General features: G+C 46.8%; 2 protein-coding genes across 9 annotated transcripts in view; both read right to left on the bottom strand.

The window, feature by feature from the left end:
- LOC140699572 (trafficking protein particle complex subunit 9-like) overlaps positions 1–10,380 on the bottom strand; it is a 59,641-nt gene extending 49,261 nt beyond the window's left edge. For 4 of the 8 annotated variants that reach the window (XM_072972230.1, XM_072972229.1, XM_072972231.1 and 1 more), the window contains exon 1: positions 9,864–10,380. In XM_072972230.1, coding sequence (XP_072828331.1) covers positions 9,864–10,111 — 248 coding nt within the window. In that variant the 5' untranslated portion in view covers positions 10,112–10,380. Of the gene's footprint in view, positions 1–9,145; positions 9,314–9,863 lie in introns of all 8 variants that reach the window. The other 4 variants (XR_012077769.1, XR_012077766.1, XM_072972227.1 and 1 more) reach the window with 3 other exon arrangements.
- The window catches only part of LOC140699576 (trafficking protein particle complex subunit 9-like), a 325,083-nt gene that overhangs the window by 98,431 nt on the left and 208,224 nt on the right, over positions 1–18,428 (bottom strand). The window lies entirely within an intron of this gene.

The following is an 18,428-nucleotide window of genomic DNA, read 5'->3' as shown; positions in this document are numbered from 1 at the left end:
TAAACCCGTTTCACGTCACATTGTTATTAAAGGATGTCTGTATTTCTGCCGTTTTGCTTTTGACAAAGGAATCTGAGATATCAATTCGAGACTGTTAAATAATCAAGTCTGTCAGATCTTCACCTCAAAGAGCAGATACTATAAATTCCTGACGTAGGATGAGGCTGCCGCCACAAACTGACTCAGCTTGAAATTAATATCCAAGATGAAGCAGCGGATACACGTAAATATTCATGATTGTCAACTCTGCTCACGGGTCTGGGCCCTTCACTGCCTGAACGGGGGTGAAATCCCCACCCATGTCACGGAGGGAAGCACAGATTTTCAAGGTCTCACCCAGGCTTCACGGGCTGTTTCCCCCCACAGACTGTCCTCAAAGATTAAAAAGCTCTCAAGATTTTTACACCATACAAACCCTAAAGACATATCTGCAGATGGAGCACTTTCTCAGGCTTAAACATTTTTTGCCTACACTCAGCAAGGGGGAAAAAAGAAACATGACTCTGCAAAGTCTCTGAGCCTCACCACTCACAGGAGTAGAACGGCCACAGCAGAAGATGACCCTTCACATTGCAGGATGAGAACAAAATAAAGCCGCCCCAAAAACAGGCACTCCCAGAGACAGCGCTCAGCTGCCTTCTGCGCACTCACGGTTGTGCAGCCCTCTCCACCATCTATTTCCAGAACACTTCATCACCCCAGAAGAAACCACCTGTCACTAACAGTCACTCCCTAACACCCCTCCACCCAGCCCCTTGCAACCATCACCTGCTCTCTGCCTCTGCACGTGCCTTTTCTTGGCATTTCAGATCACTGAAATCAACAATATGTGGCCGTTTGTGTCTGGTTCCTTTCACTTATCATGCTGTTATAAAGACTCGTCCATGTTGAAGTGGTATCAGCATCTCTGTCTTTTTTTTTTTTTTGAAAACGTTCAAGTTTATTTGAAGGTGGTAAGTACTATCAAAAAGAGTAGAGTGGAGTATAAGGGATTGGGTTTCAAAGGGAAAAGGGCGGGTTGAACAGTCAGGGTGGGCTTCCCAGAGCAGGAGGCCTTTTTCATCTTCGCTTTTATTATTTTTTTTTAATTCACTCTTACGTCTGAGTAATGTTCCACTACATGGAGATACTACATTCTGTTCATCCATTCAGCAGCTATGTATGTTCCAGGTCCAGAAGAATGAGTGTAAGAGGTGACTGGCAGGGATGGCACTTAAACAAAGGCAAAGATGTGCTTTAAAAAAAAAAGACAACCAACAGAGGCACAAGGAAATTCACTGCGTTTCTGAGCAAAGTGCTTGCTTGCTTCAGCAGGTCTACCGCGCAGGGCTGGGGCAGATATTGAAAGGGATCACTGTGAGGGAGTCACCTGAGAAGACTCCCCACTTCAAGCAGCTCAGACAATTCTCCCTTATCCTTTATTGTTAGAGCCATTTTTCTAGGTGTCTCTTATTTCAAGTAATAGTACTTTAAGTACACATCTGATCATCTGCATCAGACCACCTTACCTCCAAGACACAGAAAACAATTCACTGACCGCAGCAGCTCCAGGACATAACGGTGATGGATCAGGGAGTCCTGCAGCATCCCAGCCTGCAGGTACCAACCCCAGATGTGCCCTGTTGATGTCCAGAAAGTAAAATGCATGGAAATATATCACTGCTGGTGCATGACTTATGCCCCCAAATTGCCCCAAAATCATACTGACAAAGCACTACTCAACCCACTCACTACAAAAAAATTAAAAAGCTAAGAAGGCAAATTTATGTTCTTCCATTGAAAACCAGCAACCGTCACTGCCAGTATCTGTGGTGTAATGGTCCTGACTTCAAAAACCACTGCGCAGTTACTTTACAAACGTGAAAGGCATATATGTATTCCATGTAGATGTTATTAGAGTAGGATTTTTCTTTTCAAAATTTCCAGTTGCAACATTAGCACAAGAAAGTTTATGTTTCAGCTTTAAAAGAAAATCAATTATCTTCCACTTTCTTAATGTTGATCCTATTATTATTTTATAAAGGGAGCTATGCTGCAGATTATAAACCAACTGTTTGGCTTCTGCAAATAATAGCTTTATGACTTCACTATTTCAGAGCAAACTTTAGCGATTCTTTGAGAGGTGGGGCCTGGTGCGCCCACTAACAGCTATTTAAATACTGACAAGTATGTGCTATTAAGTAATGCAAAGGCTCTAACTCCACATTAACTCAGAAACCAAAGAAACTACACCAAAACCTTACTTTATCATTTTTAAATATTCCGATTCTTTTGAATATTATATTTCTTAAAAGGTATGATTTCTTTTTGAGAAAAACCACAGCTGTATTAAATTTCCTCTCACCAAGAAAGCAATTTTTATCAAGAATAAAAACCCCTATGGAAATCCAAAACACGGGACGTTTCTAGCTAAGTGAACATGCAGATATGAACACAAACTTATGTCCTATCTGATCTCACTCGAACGAGTGCAATAAAATCCTGGGCTACCCTGGAACTTAGCTTTTCTGTTCCATATGTTGGCTGAGCTAAGATCATCACACAAGGCAGGGAAGGAGAGAAGAAAGTCCACCTGGCGGCCTCCATCTGTTTTCTTCCAGCCACAAGGTATCGCTAGAGTGGCCCCGCTAACAAGCCCGCCCCATAAGGAAATCTGGCATACACACTGCCCCTGCCGTCCCCAAGCAGCCCAGACACACCTCTCCCACTGGTCGTCTCCCAGCCTGAGAATAGTCTTCTAATGACCCCTCCAGTTGGTGGCACCCTCCTCCTCTTCCCCGCTACACACACACACACAGAGAGCCAGGGCAGCCTTCCCATAGCACAAAATTGATTACATCAACCCCACTTCAAACCCTTCAGAGGCTCCCTGGTAGAGTTCTAGCCCCACCCCTGACCCTGCTTGCCCAGCCTCACCTCAGTACCCAGGTCCCCAGTGACCTCAGGGGCCCCCTGACCTGCTCCTAATTCCCACTTGCCTCCAGGCTCATTTTGACTGTTTGTCAAGGAAGCCTTCCCTCCCTCCAACCTCCCCACTTTGTTCCTCTGTTCCTAGAACATTCTAGGCTAAGTCAACTTCTGACACTGCTAAGCTCCCAAGAAGCTAATGCATTTTGCTTACTAATGTGGGTCCACCCTCTCTACCCTAGACACTCAGAAGTGCACGTGTTATAAATAAATGAATGACGGGGTGGGTCTCAAAGGGAGAGACATACCTGCTTTCACCCATCCCGGCCCTTCTTTCTGTAGAATATCAGAAGCAAAACCAGAAGTACCTTTCCTGAGGGTCACTTCCTGCTGACAGCCTTCACTGCTCCCTGTGTCAGTTTTAGTAAAACCCAAGATCCTCCAAAGCCCTCCTCCCAGGCCCTTTCCAGTGTCCTCCCCAGCAGGGCACCCTCCACCCTGGACCACAGATGGCAGTCTCCACGAGTCCCCAACCACAAGCCTCCAGGCCTCTGCCCGGGCTACACTTGCCACATGAGCCACATTCTTGACTCCTTCTCCTGGCTGACTCTTAGTCTGCCCTCAGAACTGAATGTAGAGCCCATTTCTTCCAGGAAGTCCTCTCTGATAATACCCTTTAGCTTGTGGCTGGGCTTCTTCTACAGCAGCACTGCATGGCAACCAACTGGTGTTTGTCCACCCACTCCTTTGAGACCATGACATCTTGGAGGCCACGTGGGAAAAAGGAGTGAGATGATGAGGGGTAGGGAGAGCAAAAAGCAAAATCAGAGCCCAAGTCCCAAATTTAAGGATACTTTCTCAGAAAAAGAGAATAAAATGTTTCATACATGTGTCATTTGGCTACGATTTTTGTGGCTCATGGAAAGCAAGAGCTTGGTGTTTTAGTCCAAGAACCAAGTTACATGCAAAGAAATGTATATATTCATATATAAAGCAAGCCAGAGCTGCTCAACAACAGTATGCTGTTAAATTCCAAAGGAACTTTGATAAAGGCAATCTCTCTCTCTCTCTTTTTTTTTTTTTTTTGGAATCATATAGTTTCAGAAGTATTTGCGTAACTAAGTGATTGCTACAGCCCATGATTCTGCACTGCAGTGTTTGGGGCTGTGGAAGCCCAGATTACATGCACTGTGTAAATGCAATCACACCAACACACTGACAGGGGCCCTAGTGTCTGAGCTGAATTTTCAAAGCAGACAACCTTACAATAGAACACATTTGTAAGTAGAAAGTAAGAAATGCAATGTTCTGTACTCAATTTCATACGTTATATGGGCTATTAACCAACAATGCATCTTTTCTAATGAAACCCAAAAATAAATTGCCAACGTCGATTTTCTCCATCTGATCGTTTTATGTTAACATTGGTTATCAAACCCTCACTCCATACGAAAACCTCAGGCCTAAGCTGCAGCAGAGTTACATCCCGCGGAAGACAGCCTATCAAGGGAGAACTGGAGAGTTTCCCTTCAGAAGCTGCTAAGTCTGGTTTTGCACCTGTACGTCATTTGCAACCACGTTATCGTCAAAGGAGTAAAACCTTACATCTGTAGGGTGTAAAGCACTGCAGTGCTTCCAAACCATCAAAGAACGCTGAGCTTTGTGAAACAGTCCTGAGGCACTTAAATCGTACTTTTTCTGAAAGGCTCCGGAACTGACTCACTTCACCATTCCAGGTACAACAGGAATTAGTAGAGAGAACATGCCCTTGAAGTCTGACAAGGCCATGCTTGAATCCTGCTACAGCATTTACTAGCCACTAAATGGAACAATTCCTTAACCCCTCTGAGAAGGCTTCCCAATCTGCAAAACGGGGCTGCCACCGCACACCTGGGAGGCATGGATTTGAATGCAACACGAAAGTAGGGCGGCTGCCTGGTACCTGAAACGGGGCCTGGCTAGTTTCCCTCCGCTGCCCTTGTCTCCCTTTACACTTGCACTGTTGCCTCTGGTAAGGATCAAGCCCCAGCAAGAAACTGCCCGTTTCTTCTGTGTATCCCCAGATATATAACTTACCCTTAGGAGGCCAGAAAAACTGCCTCCTCCCCAGTTACTATCAATATTCTTTAGAGTCTGGGTTGTTTTAACTCTATTATACAGGGAGACTATTCTAGAACAGTCCAAGCACCATTCTCCACTTTGGCTCCCCTCCCAGCACCCATCCCTTTTCATCTCAGATCCTGTATGATTGCCTTCTGCTCATGGGAAATCGAGTCCGGTAGGGTGGGGACTCCCTAGGCCTCCCTCCCTCCCTCAAAAGTTAAGTGTGACTACCTTCTCCCCACTCCCCACTCCAAGTCCAGCTTCTGAGTAGTCTACCCTCCCGGACCCTGCAGACTCTGCAACGTCCCAAGACACACACGTGGCCACGAACCTCCCTTCAGATTTCTTCCTGGCTGGCCCTGCCCACCACCCGGCCCCTTAAGGATAAATGGCATTGCTGTGAAAATCCCAAACGCCGCTGACTGACACATCAAAGCTGCATGGTCTGGGCTTTCCTCCAACCGAGGCACAGCCCTGCTCTCCCCCACCCTCAGTCTGCACCTCTGGAGAAGTGCTAACCCACATGTAAGGCTGTGAACACCAGCTAAGAAGGACGAATCCCAACGTGTATCGCTATTCCGGCACCTTCACCTGATCCCCAGGCTCATAGACCCGAGTGCCTCTTTGAAGTCCTAACTTGGATGACAAATGGCATCTAAAAAATGCCTCATGTCCACCATTTACTCTGGAATTCGATTCCTGGCAGGTATCTCCCAGGCTTCCCAATTTAGTAACAGCCCCAGCACACATCTAGGTGTTTGAGGTCACATTAAATTTCCCCTGTTCCCTCCCCCCGGCCCTGCCCTGGAATCAGTCTTGTTATTTCTGTCGCTAAGCCCATCTCAAGTCTGGTTCTGCAGGGACCACGGCCGGAACCCCACAAGCTCACAGCAGTGTGCAGTGAGTCACAGTCCTCTGAAGGGTGCTCCCTGGAGGGGGAGGCATCTCCTGGCAAAGGTCACCTCAGAAGGCACTGGATTCTCACAAAGGAGGCCCAGGAGAAGGGACTCAAGGTTTGCCTGTGGTCTGAGATTTGAAGGGCCCGAGGTCTTGGGGAGCTCCTAGTGAGCAGACACAGCTGCCAGTGAGCAAAAGAGGATGGAGGAGCCCAGGCAAGGATGTTCTCACTCCGACCCCTGGGCTCTCAGGAGCCACAGGAAAGGCCTGTGTCCAGGGCACAGCCCAGTCATCACAGATCCCAGCCTGCATTTGCCAACCCAGACAGCCTAAACTCATTCAACTTGCGACACTTACTTCTGTTCTGTTCCCCACCCAGAATGTGATGGACCCATTCAGATATTCTGTCCTGACCCAAGCGAGACAAATTCAGTGAAAAATGAAGTGTCCACATTTGGACCAGAGCATGAAAAGAGAAACAATGTCTCATGGTCAGCATGATGGTTGTGGCCAAACCCTTCCCCCGGGTGAGATGAACCATGGTGGGGGTGAGAATGCAACGTCCTAGGTCGGCCAAAGCATCTTCCTCCACAGCTGACTGAGGTGTTGGTGTCTCACTACCACAAACTAACGACACGGCCGTCAGTGGTGGACGTCAGCTGCAACAGACACGGAGTCAGCTATTTACTGCCAACATGGGTTAAAATAAAGGCCGGTGCAGGGAGGCCAGCACGGCTGCTGAGGCAAACCACAGACCCGGCTCTGAATGCCCACTGGCTGAAACAGAGTGGAGCCTTCGATCCCCTTTAGCGCTCCATTTGTCCACCAGGTGAGCCAGCCTCTTCGGAGAAGGCTATGTAGTCCTGATACTCAGAGAAACCAGCCTCCTAAAGGGAACAAAAGAGTGGCATGGATTTTAGACACGATACTGCTCCTTTATGAAGGCAAAGTTAACTAAATGGCACGGGGAAGTTGAATGCAAAAAAAAAAGTGACTGCTTCCTCAAACAGCGTCCCCTGCAGCTGCTCACCCCCGAGCCGGCCACTTCCTCACCAGTGACCGCCGGCCTGGAAACGCCGTCACGCACGTCACACAGCGACAGCCAGGAACCACATGCCGAGCACGTTTGTGTAAAAGCCGAATCAAGCAAGATGCTGCAGACTTTGACTTTCCAATTTAAATACTCCATGAAAAGAATCCCTCAGCAGCAGCCTAAATCAATTCACATCTCACTTCTTGAAAACAAACAAATTTAATAAGGGCGCATTTGTCACCAAATATAAGGAGGACTAAACAGGTTCCTCAAAGCAAGGATTTTAACAGGTATCAAACACCAGTGGGTAATGTGCTAAGAAAGCAAATATTCCAAAAAATTACAAAATAAATAGATGACTAGGATAATACATGAATCAAGTCAGCTGTTAAGTTTTTGCTTTTTAAAGCGATGTAGACAGTACGGTGGGCGATCTGGCTATTTCCAATGCAGGGTGTGCACAGCCCACCTTTTTCAGACGTAACAACATCCTCACTGGGCAGTACAAGAGAAGAAGGAAAAAAAGAAAAAGGAAAAGAGGAACAAGCGAAAATTAGAAACACAGAAGAACAAAAATGACTTTGACAGCCTGTACAAGAGCTTAGTTGAGTGTGTGAGGCCAGGGACGCGGGGACGGTGAGACCCACGCTAACCTCCTGCTCCAGGGAAGGCAGGAGACTGTGGGGAGCGGCGCTGCCGGGGACACCAACGTGATCAGCTCCCCTAACCTAAACTCCACCTACATGCATCTAGATAGCTTTTGAGCTACAAAATGTTGTCGCATTTCAGGCTGGACAGTTTTATTCACTGCCACCAAGAGTAGCAGGAGAGAATTAGGCTCTGATCCTGCACCAAAGCATTGCTATATAAATTAATGACTGTGGAATAGTAAAAGCAACAATGGAGTAAAACTGACTGGAGAAGAACGTGCTTGACCCGAGCTCACTGGCCGCGTTATCTCACTGACGTTCAGATGCTGGCTGGGCGCTTATTGTACCAAAACAGAGAGACCCACCTGGAGGGAGGTTTAATGCGCTGCTGTATTTTGATGCCGAGAGCCATGCCTGGTACACGAGGTTCTGGGTAAACAATGGGGATAGTGTCAACCACTATGGGCTAAGCACACATCCAGCTACTCCGCCAAATCCCAAGGGCAGACTTCAAAATGCAAAAACAAGCTGGCATTCTCTGGTGGGTCTACAGACTCAGAGCCAAGCAGTTGCTGAGCAAAAATGTCACCAGTGCCTCTTATGACAAAAGAGGAAGCACTGTCCAGGGGGCTGGGGCAGGGCTCCAGGCTTCCACTGCTCACCCACCAGTGTGTGCAGGGGGATAAGGTGGTCCCTGCTTACGTTGCACCGATGTACCTACCTTGACTAATGCCTGGGGGCTCAGCAGGAGGTGACAGGTGAGGTGAACGGAGTCAGTCTGGGAGAAGCCCGGTGCTGGCAGCTGTGCCTTCAGCAATGCCCAGGCTCCTAAACCTGCCACCTAATCTCCAAGGAGCAGAAGGGGAGTGCGGACATGTAGATCACAGGGCCCTGTGAGGACAAGTACAGATCATGGCCACGACATGCCTTGCCCCTTCCTTAAGCCACAGAGGCATGTCCGGGGAGGAACTGAAAATTCATCCAGAGTTCGCCAGACACCCCACGCAGGTGGGACTCGGGTCCCCTGTGCCTCTCACACACAGGGCTGGTCTGGACATTCTTTTTATCAATTCTCTGGAATCTTCTCCTCCAACTGACCAACAACCAGAAAGTAGGATCTGATCTTAGGTATGATCAAGAATCACAGAGCACCGCCTCCACAGCGGGCCCAGCAGTACGTGCCAGGTTCTCCGACCGTCACCTTTGGGACCGCCATGAGCGCTCCCCAAACTCAAAGCCCGAGGCCGTAGGCCGGGGGGATACAACTTCCCTCACTCTCCCCAGCAAAGTGGAACCACCTCTCGGCAAAGGCATCTCAACCTTTACTGCCCGAGGGACAACACGATAGACACATGGGAAACAGAGCAGAGGGTGAGGGGGTAGGCTGCCCAGAAGAGCTCGTCTGCACTTCCGAGGCAAAGTGAGGCCTTTGACCTAATCACAGGGGCAAAGTGAGCAGGAACCTTTCCCTGCTCTGTCCTATACTCCGTGACACAACTTTCCCTGCATAAGGAGTTCATTCGGAAGTCCCTGGCGGTGTTTCTGATGTCCTAACCTGGCATGGTGGCTGTCGGGCAGGGAGAGAGGGCCTGAGCCTTGCAGGTGCTGGGCCTGGGAGGCAGCAGACACTGGCTCCAGCTGCAGCTCAACCAGCGCCTCGTTCTGCGTCTCGGGATTCAGCATCTCATCTATAAGCAAAGGGATGAGACTGTCCCAGGACAGGCTGCCCAACAGAAATGAGATGAGATCCATGTAAAGAAAGTTTCCCAGTTGCCACATTTAAAAATTAAACAAACAAACAAAAAAACAAATATTAGAAACTGATTTTAAGAACAGATCTTACTTATTCTACTGTATGTAAAATACTATTATTTTGACATGTAATCAATATAGAAAGTAACAAGATAGAATACATTCCTTTTTCTAGACAAGCCTCAGCGTCTGATGTGCATTTGACCTACAGCACATGTCAGCTCAGACCAGCCTCCTCCTCAGCGCTCCTAGCATCAGTGGCTGTTGCTACTCTATTGGACAGAAACTCCAGGGGTCCCACAGTGGTCCTGGCTGAAAAACGGGAGGAAGTGTCCACACTAACCCTAAAAGGATCTCTCTGAAACAAAGGTGCATTCACTTTGAAATGTCTGTAAATCGGCGGGCTGCACCTTCCTCCACCCTTGGCTACAAGACAGCCTTCTTCCTTGCTGATCCCTTCCTGGATGTAGGGAAGCAATCCGGCACACAGCCAGGGCGGCCGGTCCTACAGGTAGGCTTACCTGCTCTCTGTGTCCAGTCCCATGAAGTCCTCCTTCTCCAACAAGGTGCAGAGGAGGGGGATCTTGTCTCCAGACTTGTTGGGGGCCCTATCCAGCCACTTGGACTTCAGAATGATGAAGAGTGACTCAGTGAAGTCCTCGATCCTCTTCTCCACCAGCCTGCAGGCCTCGTAGATTGAAGGCCACGTCGGTGCACGTCTGCTCGGCCACCTCCCCATACAGCACAAAGACAAAGAGCTGAGAGTCATTAACGAGGTGCCATACAGCTCCTCTGCACGTGGAGCTTCTCGAAGGCCTTGGCCGAGAGGCAGTCGGTAATGGTGACAAGGCCCACGACCTTGCAATGTGTCTGGAAGTTTCTCCACTCATTCTCGGGCGCATAGTGGTGCCTATAGTGGATACAGAGTGCCCACTGGGAGCCGCACGGGCTGATCTGGCTCACCAAGGAGATTCGCTTATAGATGCAAAAAAATTTTCCTCTGAGATGATCCCAACGGCTTTTACCATCACGGGGAGAATCTGTTCGTTCTCAGCGCACTGCACGTAGTCAGGGATGCTCATGTTGCAGTCCCTGCAGAGAGGTGAGAAGAGATCGATATACATACTCTTCTGTGGGCTGTGCGCCCCTCTGGGTTGCAGTGACCTCGTGTGTACCAGCCAGAAGGCAAGGGAAGCCCAAGCAAAGCCGGGGGTACAGTTTGTCCTCAGCGTCTGCACATGGCTATTGTAGCTCCGATCACATTACCCAGCTTTTGGTCTAGGCTTGCTGCGCCTGCACAGCAGTGTCATTTCTTGTTTTCTGTTTCCAAGTACCTAGCCAGACCCTGATGCAAAGTCAGTGCTCAAAACTGCTGGATAAAGAAATGAACAAAGGAACAGCTTTCCAAACCCCTTTAAGTAGAATATAGAGAAAAGAACCACAGTGGGATCTAAACATCAGGATTTCAATTCCAATTTGTTTGAACTCCTAAGCTGCAGAATAATGGGTAAGAAAACTTGCCTTGGGGAGGAGGGTACAGTTCAGTGGTAGAGCACGTGCTTACCATGTACGAGGTCCTGGGTTCAAACCCCAGTACCTCATTTTCAAAAATGAAACTAATAAACAATCATACTTACCCTCCTCAAAAAATATTTTTAATTCAAATTTCAAAAAACATCTTGCAATTGACACAACATTGTAAACTTGACTATACTTCAATTAAAAAAAAATCCTTGCCTTACAAGAATATATCTGGATTACGCAAGTTTGCAAATTAAAATGCCTAGGGTACCACCTGCATAAAAAGGGGGGACTGTAGAAATTTACTATCGCTCCTTTATGAGCTATATTACCTTTGGTGGGGGTTATATCTTCTCACTTTCTTTAAAAAAAAGAAAACTTAACCTGATTCTCATTACTGCTGAGGAATCAGATAACCCTATGAAAGCATCTGACCCACAGAGGTTACTCAATAAATGTTTGTTGAATGAATGAATAAACAAGCAAAGTGAATGGTGCTCCCTGCTATAGACCATCATAGTGGTACTGCCTAGAAATCCCAAGCCCAAGTTCACCCAACTCTGCACTAACCATGTGGGTGACCTGGGCAGGCCTGTGTGCTTCTCTAAGTCCCAGTTTAATCGTGAATAGAAATGAAGGCAATAACACAAACTTCAAAGGGTTAGTGAGTCAGTAATGAATTGTACCCGAATTTTGCAAGATCGAACCATTAAGGAAAACTGGGCAAACAGTTCATAGGCCCTCTCCATATTATCTCTTACAACTACATGGGAATCTCCATTACATCACAAAATTAAAAGTCTAATATTTTAAAGAGGATACTGAGGTTAAATGAGCTCACTGTCTCAAATAAGGAACACACAGCACAAATAGAACAATCCCTAGACCATGAGATACACTCAGTTAAATTTCCCACTGAATCCACTTGTCCCTCCAAATTCAGAGCACGAGGATGGGTCCTCGTGGCCAGAGGCCACTGCAACTGAAGCTAACAAATCTAGTGGTCCCCACTTCCAAGAGCCCTTCTCACCAACCTAGGTCTAAGTTTGTATTTGTAATTTATTTTTCTTTTTATTAAATAGAAACCCCCAATTTCATAGCCTTCAGTTCACCAAAACCTGACCACAGAGATCATGATGGCAGCCCTCCTTTGTGAAACAATAAAATGAAAAGCCATTTCCACAAGACCTCTGTGTAAATCTACAAGGGAACTTCATCCTGGACTGAGGAAGAGGACTGGGGAGGAGGGGGCAATCTGGGGCACAGAGAACCAAGGGCCACCTGTCCGACGATGGACTTTAGTTTCAACACTCACCCTCCAGGAACTTCAAAATACACACAGACAAAGTGCTATGGACAAGATTTTTTTTTTCAAAGAAATCACTGACGCCCTAGCAGCTCTTGTTTCTAAAGAGACACAAATGGATTATGTGTATAATGTTTCACAAAAACCCTAAAATACTATCACCCCAACTTGACACATGAAGAAACTGAGGGAGAGAAGTTTATCACATTGTGCAAGATTAGAGAGAGGCCACATCAGACACCGTATTTAAACCCAATCCCCTTCTCCACTGCTCACACTAGAAAGTGTGACATACAGCCCCTTTCCTGCCCTTTCCCTGCAATAAATCTCTGAAGAGTCTTTTCTGTGCCACCTGGAATCACAATCACATCAGTTTTCCACAAAGAACTTTGTCACTCCTTGGAGGACGTATCAAAATCTAAACAGTTGGGATGGGAGGAGAGATTTGCATTTTCTGTTTCTCAAAGGAAACATGGCTTTAAAAGAAACTGAAAAGCACTTACCTAGTCTATGGTCTCATTGTGCAGAGAAGGAAACGGACGCTGAGAAGAGATGAGGAAAGGGCCTTATTAACAAATATTGCCTGAGTGCAGCACCAAGCCAGCCCTGGGCACCACTGTGGGAAGATCTGGGAGGCCCAGGAGAATGAGTGTTAGAAAAAGGAAAGAGAAGAAGCATACAAGGCCCTGTCTCTACATCACCATAACATGGAGTTCCATCAACTTACCCAGTATGGGTGCAGCCAAAATTAAGGTGGGCTAGAGAGGTTATAGAAACTTTGAAGTCTCAATCATAGTGGAAATTCTAACATTTACTGTGTTTTTTTCCCAGTTCAAGCATCAGCTCAGTGGGTGAGCTGTACCAGGGACTACAGGAGGCCTGGAGTTCTCCCAAATACAGATCTCTGTTACCACGTGTGAAAACCACATACAGGCCCACCAGAAGTAAAACGCCCACAGATAAGATGGAATTACTGAAACTGAAAGCCACCAAGCAGCATATATTAACTAGGAAAAACGATGCTGCTAGAAATGGACTCATGGACATAGAAACAAACTGTGTTTAGCAGGCAGGAAAGGGGGGATTAACAGATACACATTAATAAATATAAAATAAATGACAAGGACCTGCTATATAGCACAGGGAACTATATTCAAGTTCTTGTAATGAGTTGTACTAAAAACAATCTAAAACTTATGTATATACATATGCATCTGTTTATAACTGAATCTCTCCTGTACACCTGAAACTAACATTGTAAGTTAACTACACTTCAATAAAAAATAATTAGAAAAATAAAAGCAAGTCATTAAAAAAATAAAAGAACACTGTAATCCCCTTAGCTGTAGGTGGTGGAGAATTCTGGTGGCAAGCACCAAGTCCACTGGATCACTCCAGCACTGACTGTCACCCTTTCTGACCATCAGAGTGTCACTTGGCTTCACTGAGGTTACTTTTCTCTTCTGTGAAAAGCTACAGTTGCAACTAAGAATGTATAGAATCTCATCATTCACAAGCCCAACAATTTGTGAGGACTTCCCATGGGCCAGGCTCTGGACAGATGAAAATTTAGGGTCTCAGATATATTCATCGGTAGAAGAAGTTTATGCCATAAAGACATTAATTATTCCTGTTTTTATAGACAGATTCAATGTAATTCTTATTAGAATTCCTACCAGATTTTTCATGGAATGTAACGAGTTAATTTATGGTCAGGAACAGCCAAGAAACTTCTTTAGAAACACCACTGGGGAAGGGTGGATAGGTCATTGATTTCCACTGTTCTTTCTGAAGTGATAAAAAACGTTCTGGAATAATAATGGTTGCAGCACTGTGAATATGCTAAAAGCTGCTGAATTGTACAATTTAAATGGATGGACTTCATGGTGTGTGAACAAAATCACAATAAAGCTGTTATATGAAAAAAAATATTTCTTGACAATTATTTTCCCCTCTATACAACTAGTGTGCCACACAATTTAAGAAAAACAAAAAGCCAAAACAAACCAAACTGTGCCAGGAGCTCTTTAGGACTGCAATGTCCCTGGGTCTCCAACGCCTCTGGTGGTGCTGTTCCTGTTAACACACACTAGCTGGGCTGGGCTAGTTAGGGACTGTAACTATCTTTCTAAAATCTACAGTCACACGTTTCACCCTGGGAGAGGGAAGCCTGGAGGATGTCACAGCCTCATGCCTTCAGCTCATTTTTAGCTGAACCAAGCCCTGCTTTCACCACTATAATCCCTCGCACTATAAAAACACGTGACATCATCAAGCACCGCCATCATAACACCTGAAATTGTTCAAGGAAATTACCTGGGGCAGAAACACTGAGGGAGGAGACGGAAGCTTCCTTAGCACTGACGCTCCCTTTTGCCAACTCCACCAGGAGAGGCTGGTATTTACAACCTGAGGCTCTCAGCCCAGGGAGCAGCGCCCACGCCACTGACCTGGTCCGCAGGGAGCGGGAAAGGGAGAGGAGGGCAGCCCCGGGGTCGTGGGGCAGGGAGAGCTGGGTGGGGGACGCGTGCGGCAGCCCCGCTCGGAGGCCAGCCCCAGCCGCCCGCCCCCGTCCGGGTCCGCAGACCCCGCCCGCGCGGGACACAGCCCGCACAGGTGTGGGGACGGGTCGGCGGCCGAGGAGAGGAAGCCCGGGAGGAGAGTTCTCGCAGGCGGGAGAGGGGAAGGGGACGCCAGCCGCGGACTGAGGGGAGCCCGGCTGGGGCGAGAGGCGGCAGGTGCACACCTGGCCCTGGACAGGTGTGACGGAGGCACTGGGGCAGAGGGGCCTGGGCCGAGCAATTCAGCTGAACACACGTTGATTCGCGCCCTCGCGGGCTCTGACACGCGGACCACCCTCCCCCAGCAGCCTGAACATTTCCCGGGAGCCCCTACCTTGCACTTCCACTGCCGGAGGTCCCGGCCCCGGGCAGAAGCCAAAGGCCTAACGGGCGACAGAATGGAGAAGCCTTTGGGGCCGATCCGGCTCTGAGCTGGAGCTTCCAACCCGCGGTCCAGCTGGCACCGACTACGCATGCGCAGTCGTGCCAGCGACCCTCTGGTTTCTGCGAGAGAAGCTGGGGAAGTGAGGGAGGGAGAAAATGGGAGGAGGAAGGGAGGAGGGGAAAAGTGGAGGGAGGTAGATGGACAGGAGGTGCAGAGAGAACGGAGGGATCTGGAGAGGGGAGGGGAGTAGCAGAGATGGAGAGAATAAGCTTTACCTCCGGCGGCACCCCGAAACAGGCAGCAGTCCTGCCTCTGCACCCTTCTCTAACACTTCAAGGCCCGCAGCTCAAATTTTATCTCCCTGGTCCAGCCCTTCATTCGAGGCCTCTGCAGAACCCCTATGGGATCACGTCCGTTGCCCCCACGCGGAGAAGTGTTTCCTGTTGCTCTGGGAACCAAGCACCCGAGGGTGTTGTCGCTCAGAACTACCCTGGGAAGAGTACATATTCCCCTTTTACACGCTGGGAAACAGGCAGGCAAGATCTCTGCCTTAGCTCCACTATCCCAGGTTTTGAGCTGGCGGGGAGCGGGAGGTATAAAATCAGAGCCCCAGAGGGAGCATACTGCCTGAGTGTAGGTGCATAGTCCCCATCCCTCCTGATTAAACCACACCCCACCCTAGGGGAACCATCAAGGGCTCACAGTAGGTCCCTGGGTGTGGGAGAGCTGTCCTCATTTCCAGTGCCCAGCTTGCTGGGTAGATAGGAGTGTTACTGAGTCCAAATTCATTCTCCTCAGTGCAGGACAGGCCAGTAAGTTGGGAGACCAGGTGTTGGGGCATGGAATACCAAGTTTCTGTAGACCTTGATGGCAAAGTAATGTCCTGGAAAACCATCTCCCCAAGTCAGAATTCAGGCTTCTTTCCTACGTGCTTGGTTGCAGCAAATTCTTGGTGTAGGAATTCTTTTTTTTAAAATCCTTTTTTCTTGCAGCTATCCGCCTGAGTCAAATCTCTGTAAACCTCCAGCAAAACAAACGTTATTTTCTATTCTGCAACTTGTTATCTTTTTATGAATGAAAAAGTGTTAAATATCCTTAAAGGTCAGAGCCTTCAGAATAGGCTCTCCTGTATATTTCAGGCTCTAGGCAACATTGTTTCACAAGCAAGATGAAGCCTAGGAGACAGAGTACAGGGTTAAAGTCAAAGGAAAAGTTCTAGTATGGAGTCAGATTTGTTCTTTTCTATTACCCGGGCAGAAAGCACTTGAGGATTTAAACCCCTATAAGTTAAAAATAAGTAAACGTTTAAAGGAATTTGCATACATAGGTGGGAATATGCAAAGCATATCTGGAAAAGCACAAAAAGAATAGTAAACAGTGGCATCTCCAGGGAGGGCTGAAAGAACAGAGGATGAGGGAAAACTTCTTTCACTTGTGTATTTTTGTGCTCTGTTTGAATTTTTTTAACCATATGCATGTATTTCTTTTTCAGTTAAAAAAAATTGAAATGGAGCAAAGGAGTAACTAGCACAGCAAATACAACAGCCATGGATTCACTGAGCCATCACTGTTAATTTAAGCCAGGAAACATTTATTGACTCTCTCCTATGTGCCCAGTGCTTTTTTAAGACTTCTTTTATTATTATTATTTTTATTTTTATTTTTAATTTATTTTATAAAATAATAACATGCTATCCCTCAACCTTGCCAAGGGCTGGTGGAAAACCAACTGAGTTTTTCTTGAGTTGTTTTCCAAGGAGTAGATATGAGTTATAAACCGAACACATCTTCCGGGCAAAACAGTCGGAGTGGTTTTCCAGCAGGCCAGACAGCTGTGAAGGGTTTACCATAGAGGAGCCCAGAGGCTGAGAGAGAAAGCCTCCAGGACCCTACAAAAAGCTGCCCAAAGTGCCTTCTACATGGCACTACTGAAATAGGAAAGAACAAATCTTACTCCATATTAGATCTGTTCGTTTGACTTTAAACCTGTGCCCTTTTTCCTAGGTTTAGTCTTGTTCGTTCTGCACCTTTTGTAAAACAATGTTGCCTAAAGCCTGAAATATACAGGAGACCCTATCCTCAAGGCTCTGACTTTAAAGGAAATTAACACTTTTCCATTCGTATAAAGATAACAAGTTACAAAATAGAAATAACATTTGTTTTTTGGAGGTTTACACGGATCTGACCCAGGTGAAGAGCTGCAAGAACAAAAGATTCTAACAACAAAGAATTCATAAAAGAAGTTTGCAACAACCAAGCATTCCTGCTTCCCCTTTTTAATATAAAAAGATCCTGAATTCTGACTTTGGGAGATGGTTTTCCAGGACATTTGACTTCCATCTTCTCATCTGGCTTTCCAAATTAAAGTTGCTGTTTCTTGCCGCAAAACCTGCTCTCCCGATTTACTGGCCTGTAATGCACAAGCAGAACAAGTATGGACTTGGAAAGACAAACATACATTGAAAGTACCCATTTGGTATTTTAAATGACCTGCTTCCACTCGTCTTCCTGACGTTTTCTTCTCTTGACAACTCCTGCTATGTGTATGAAAACTCTGCCATGTGGACACATTTACATCTCTAGCCACTACCCTTCCAGGTAAGATCTGATGCCAAGAAGTCAATGGAAGTTGCTAGAATGTATTACCTGGCCAGAAAAGAGCAGAAGTGGGTTCTGGCTGATGTTCAGGAGCAGGCTGGGACACCTGACAAGATGTCATATGTACGGATAGACAGCTGAGCACCAAAGGAGAAGCTTCTAAGCCTCCATAAGGGACTTGTTGGATAGGAAGGAAAAGTCCCAGCCTATAGCTCTGATCCCACCACAAGCTTCCTGGGCGAGGCTGCACAAGTCACTTAAATTCTCTAGGCCCGTGCTGCCCACCATGGGAGCCACCAGCCACATTCAGGATTATGAAGTTATTCTGTAGCCAGACAGAATTATAAATACACATTTTATTGCAAAAGTTCAGCAAGTATAATATTTAAAAACATTATTGGTTATCTTGCCCTAACGAGTTATTTTTGTATGTCTAGCTTTCTGTGGTTTGCAAAGCCTGGGACTAATGATTCCCTTACAGTGAGGTATTTTGAAATTATAAGTTACTGGACACAGTACCCTCATATCACACTTGAAAAAAATTGATCCACATAAGCAAGGTGATCTGACTTAGTAGTTATGAGCAGGGGCTCTGGGGTCAGCCTGCCTGAGTATAAATTCTCACTCTGCCTCCAGGGGGTTCTGTGTGAATCTTGGAAAAATTATTGTTGTTGTTGTTGTTGTTGTTATTTGTGCCTCTTTTTCCTTCCCTTTT

This window comes from Vicugna pacos, chromosome 11 (assembly GCF_048564905.1).
Source record: "Vicugna pacos chromosome 11, VicPac4, whole genome shotgun sequence".
Lineage (NCBI taxonomy): Eukaryota > Metazoa > Chordata > Mammalia > Artiodactyla > Camelidae > Vicugna > Vicugna pacos.
This window is presented reverse-complemented; position numbering and strand designations above follow the sequence as displayed.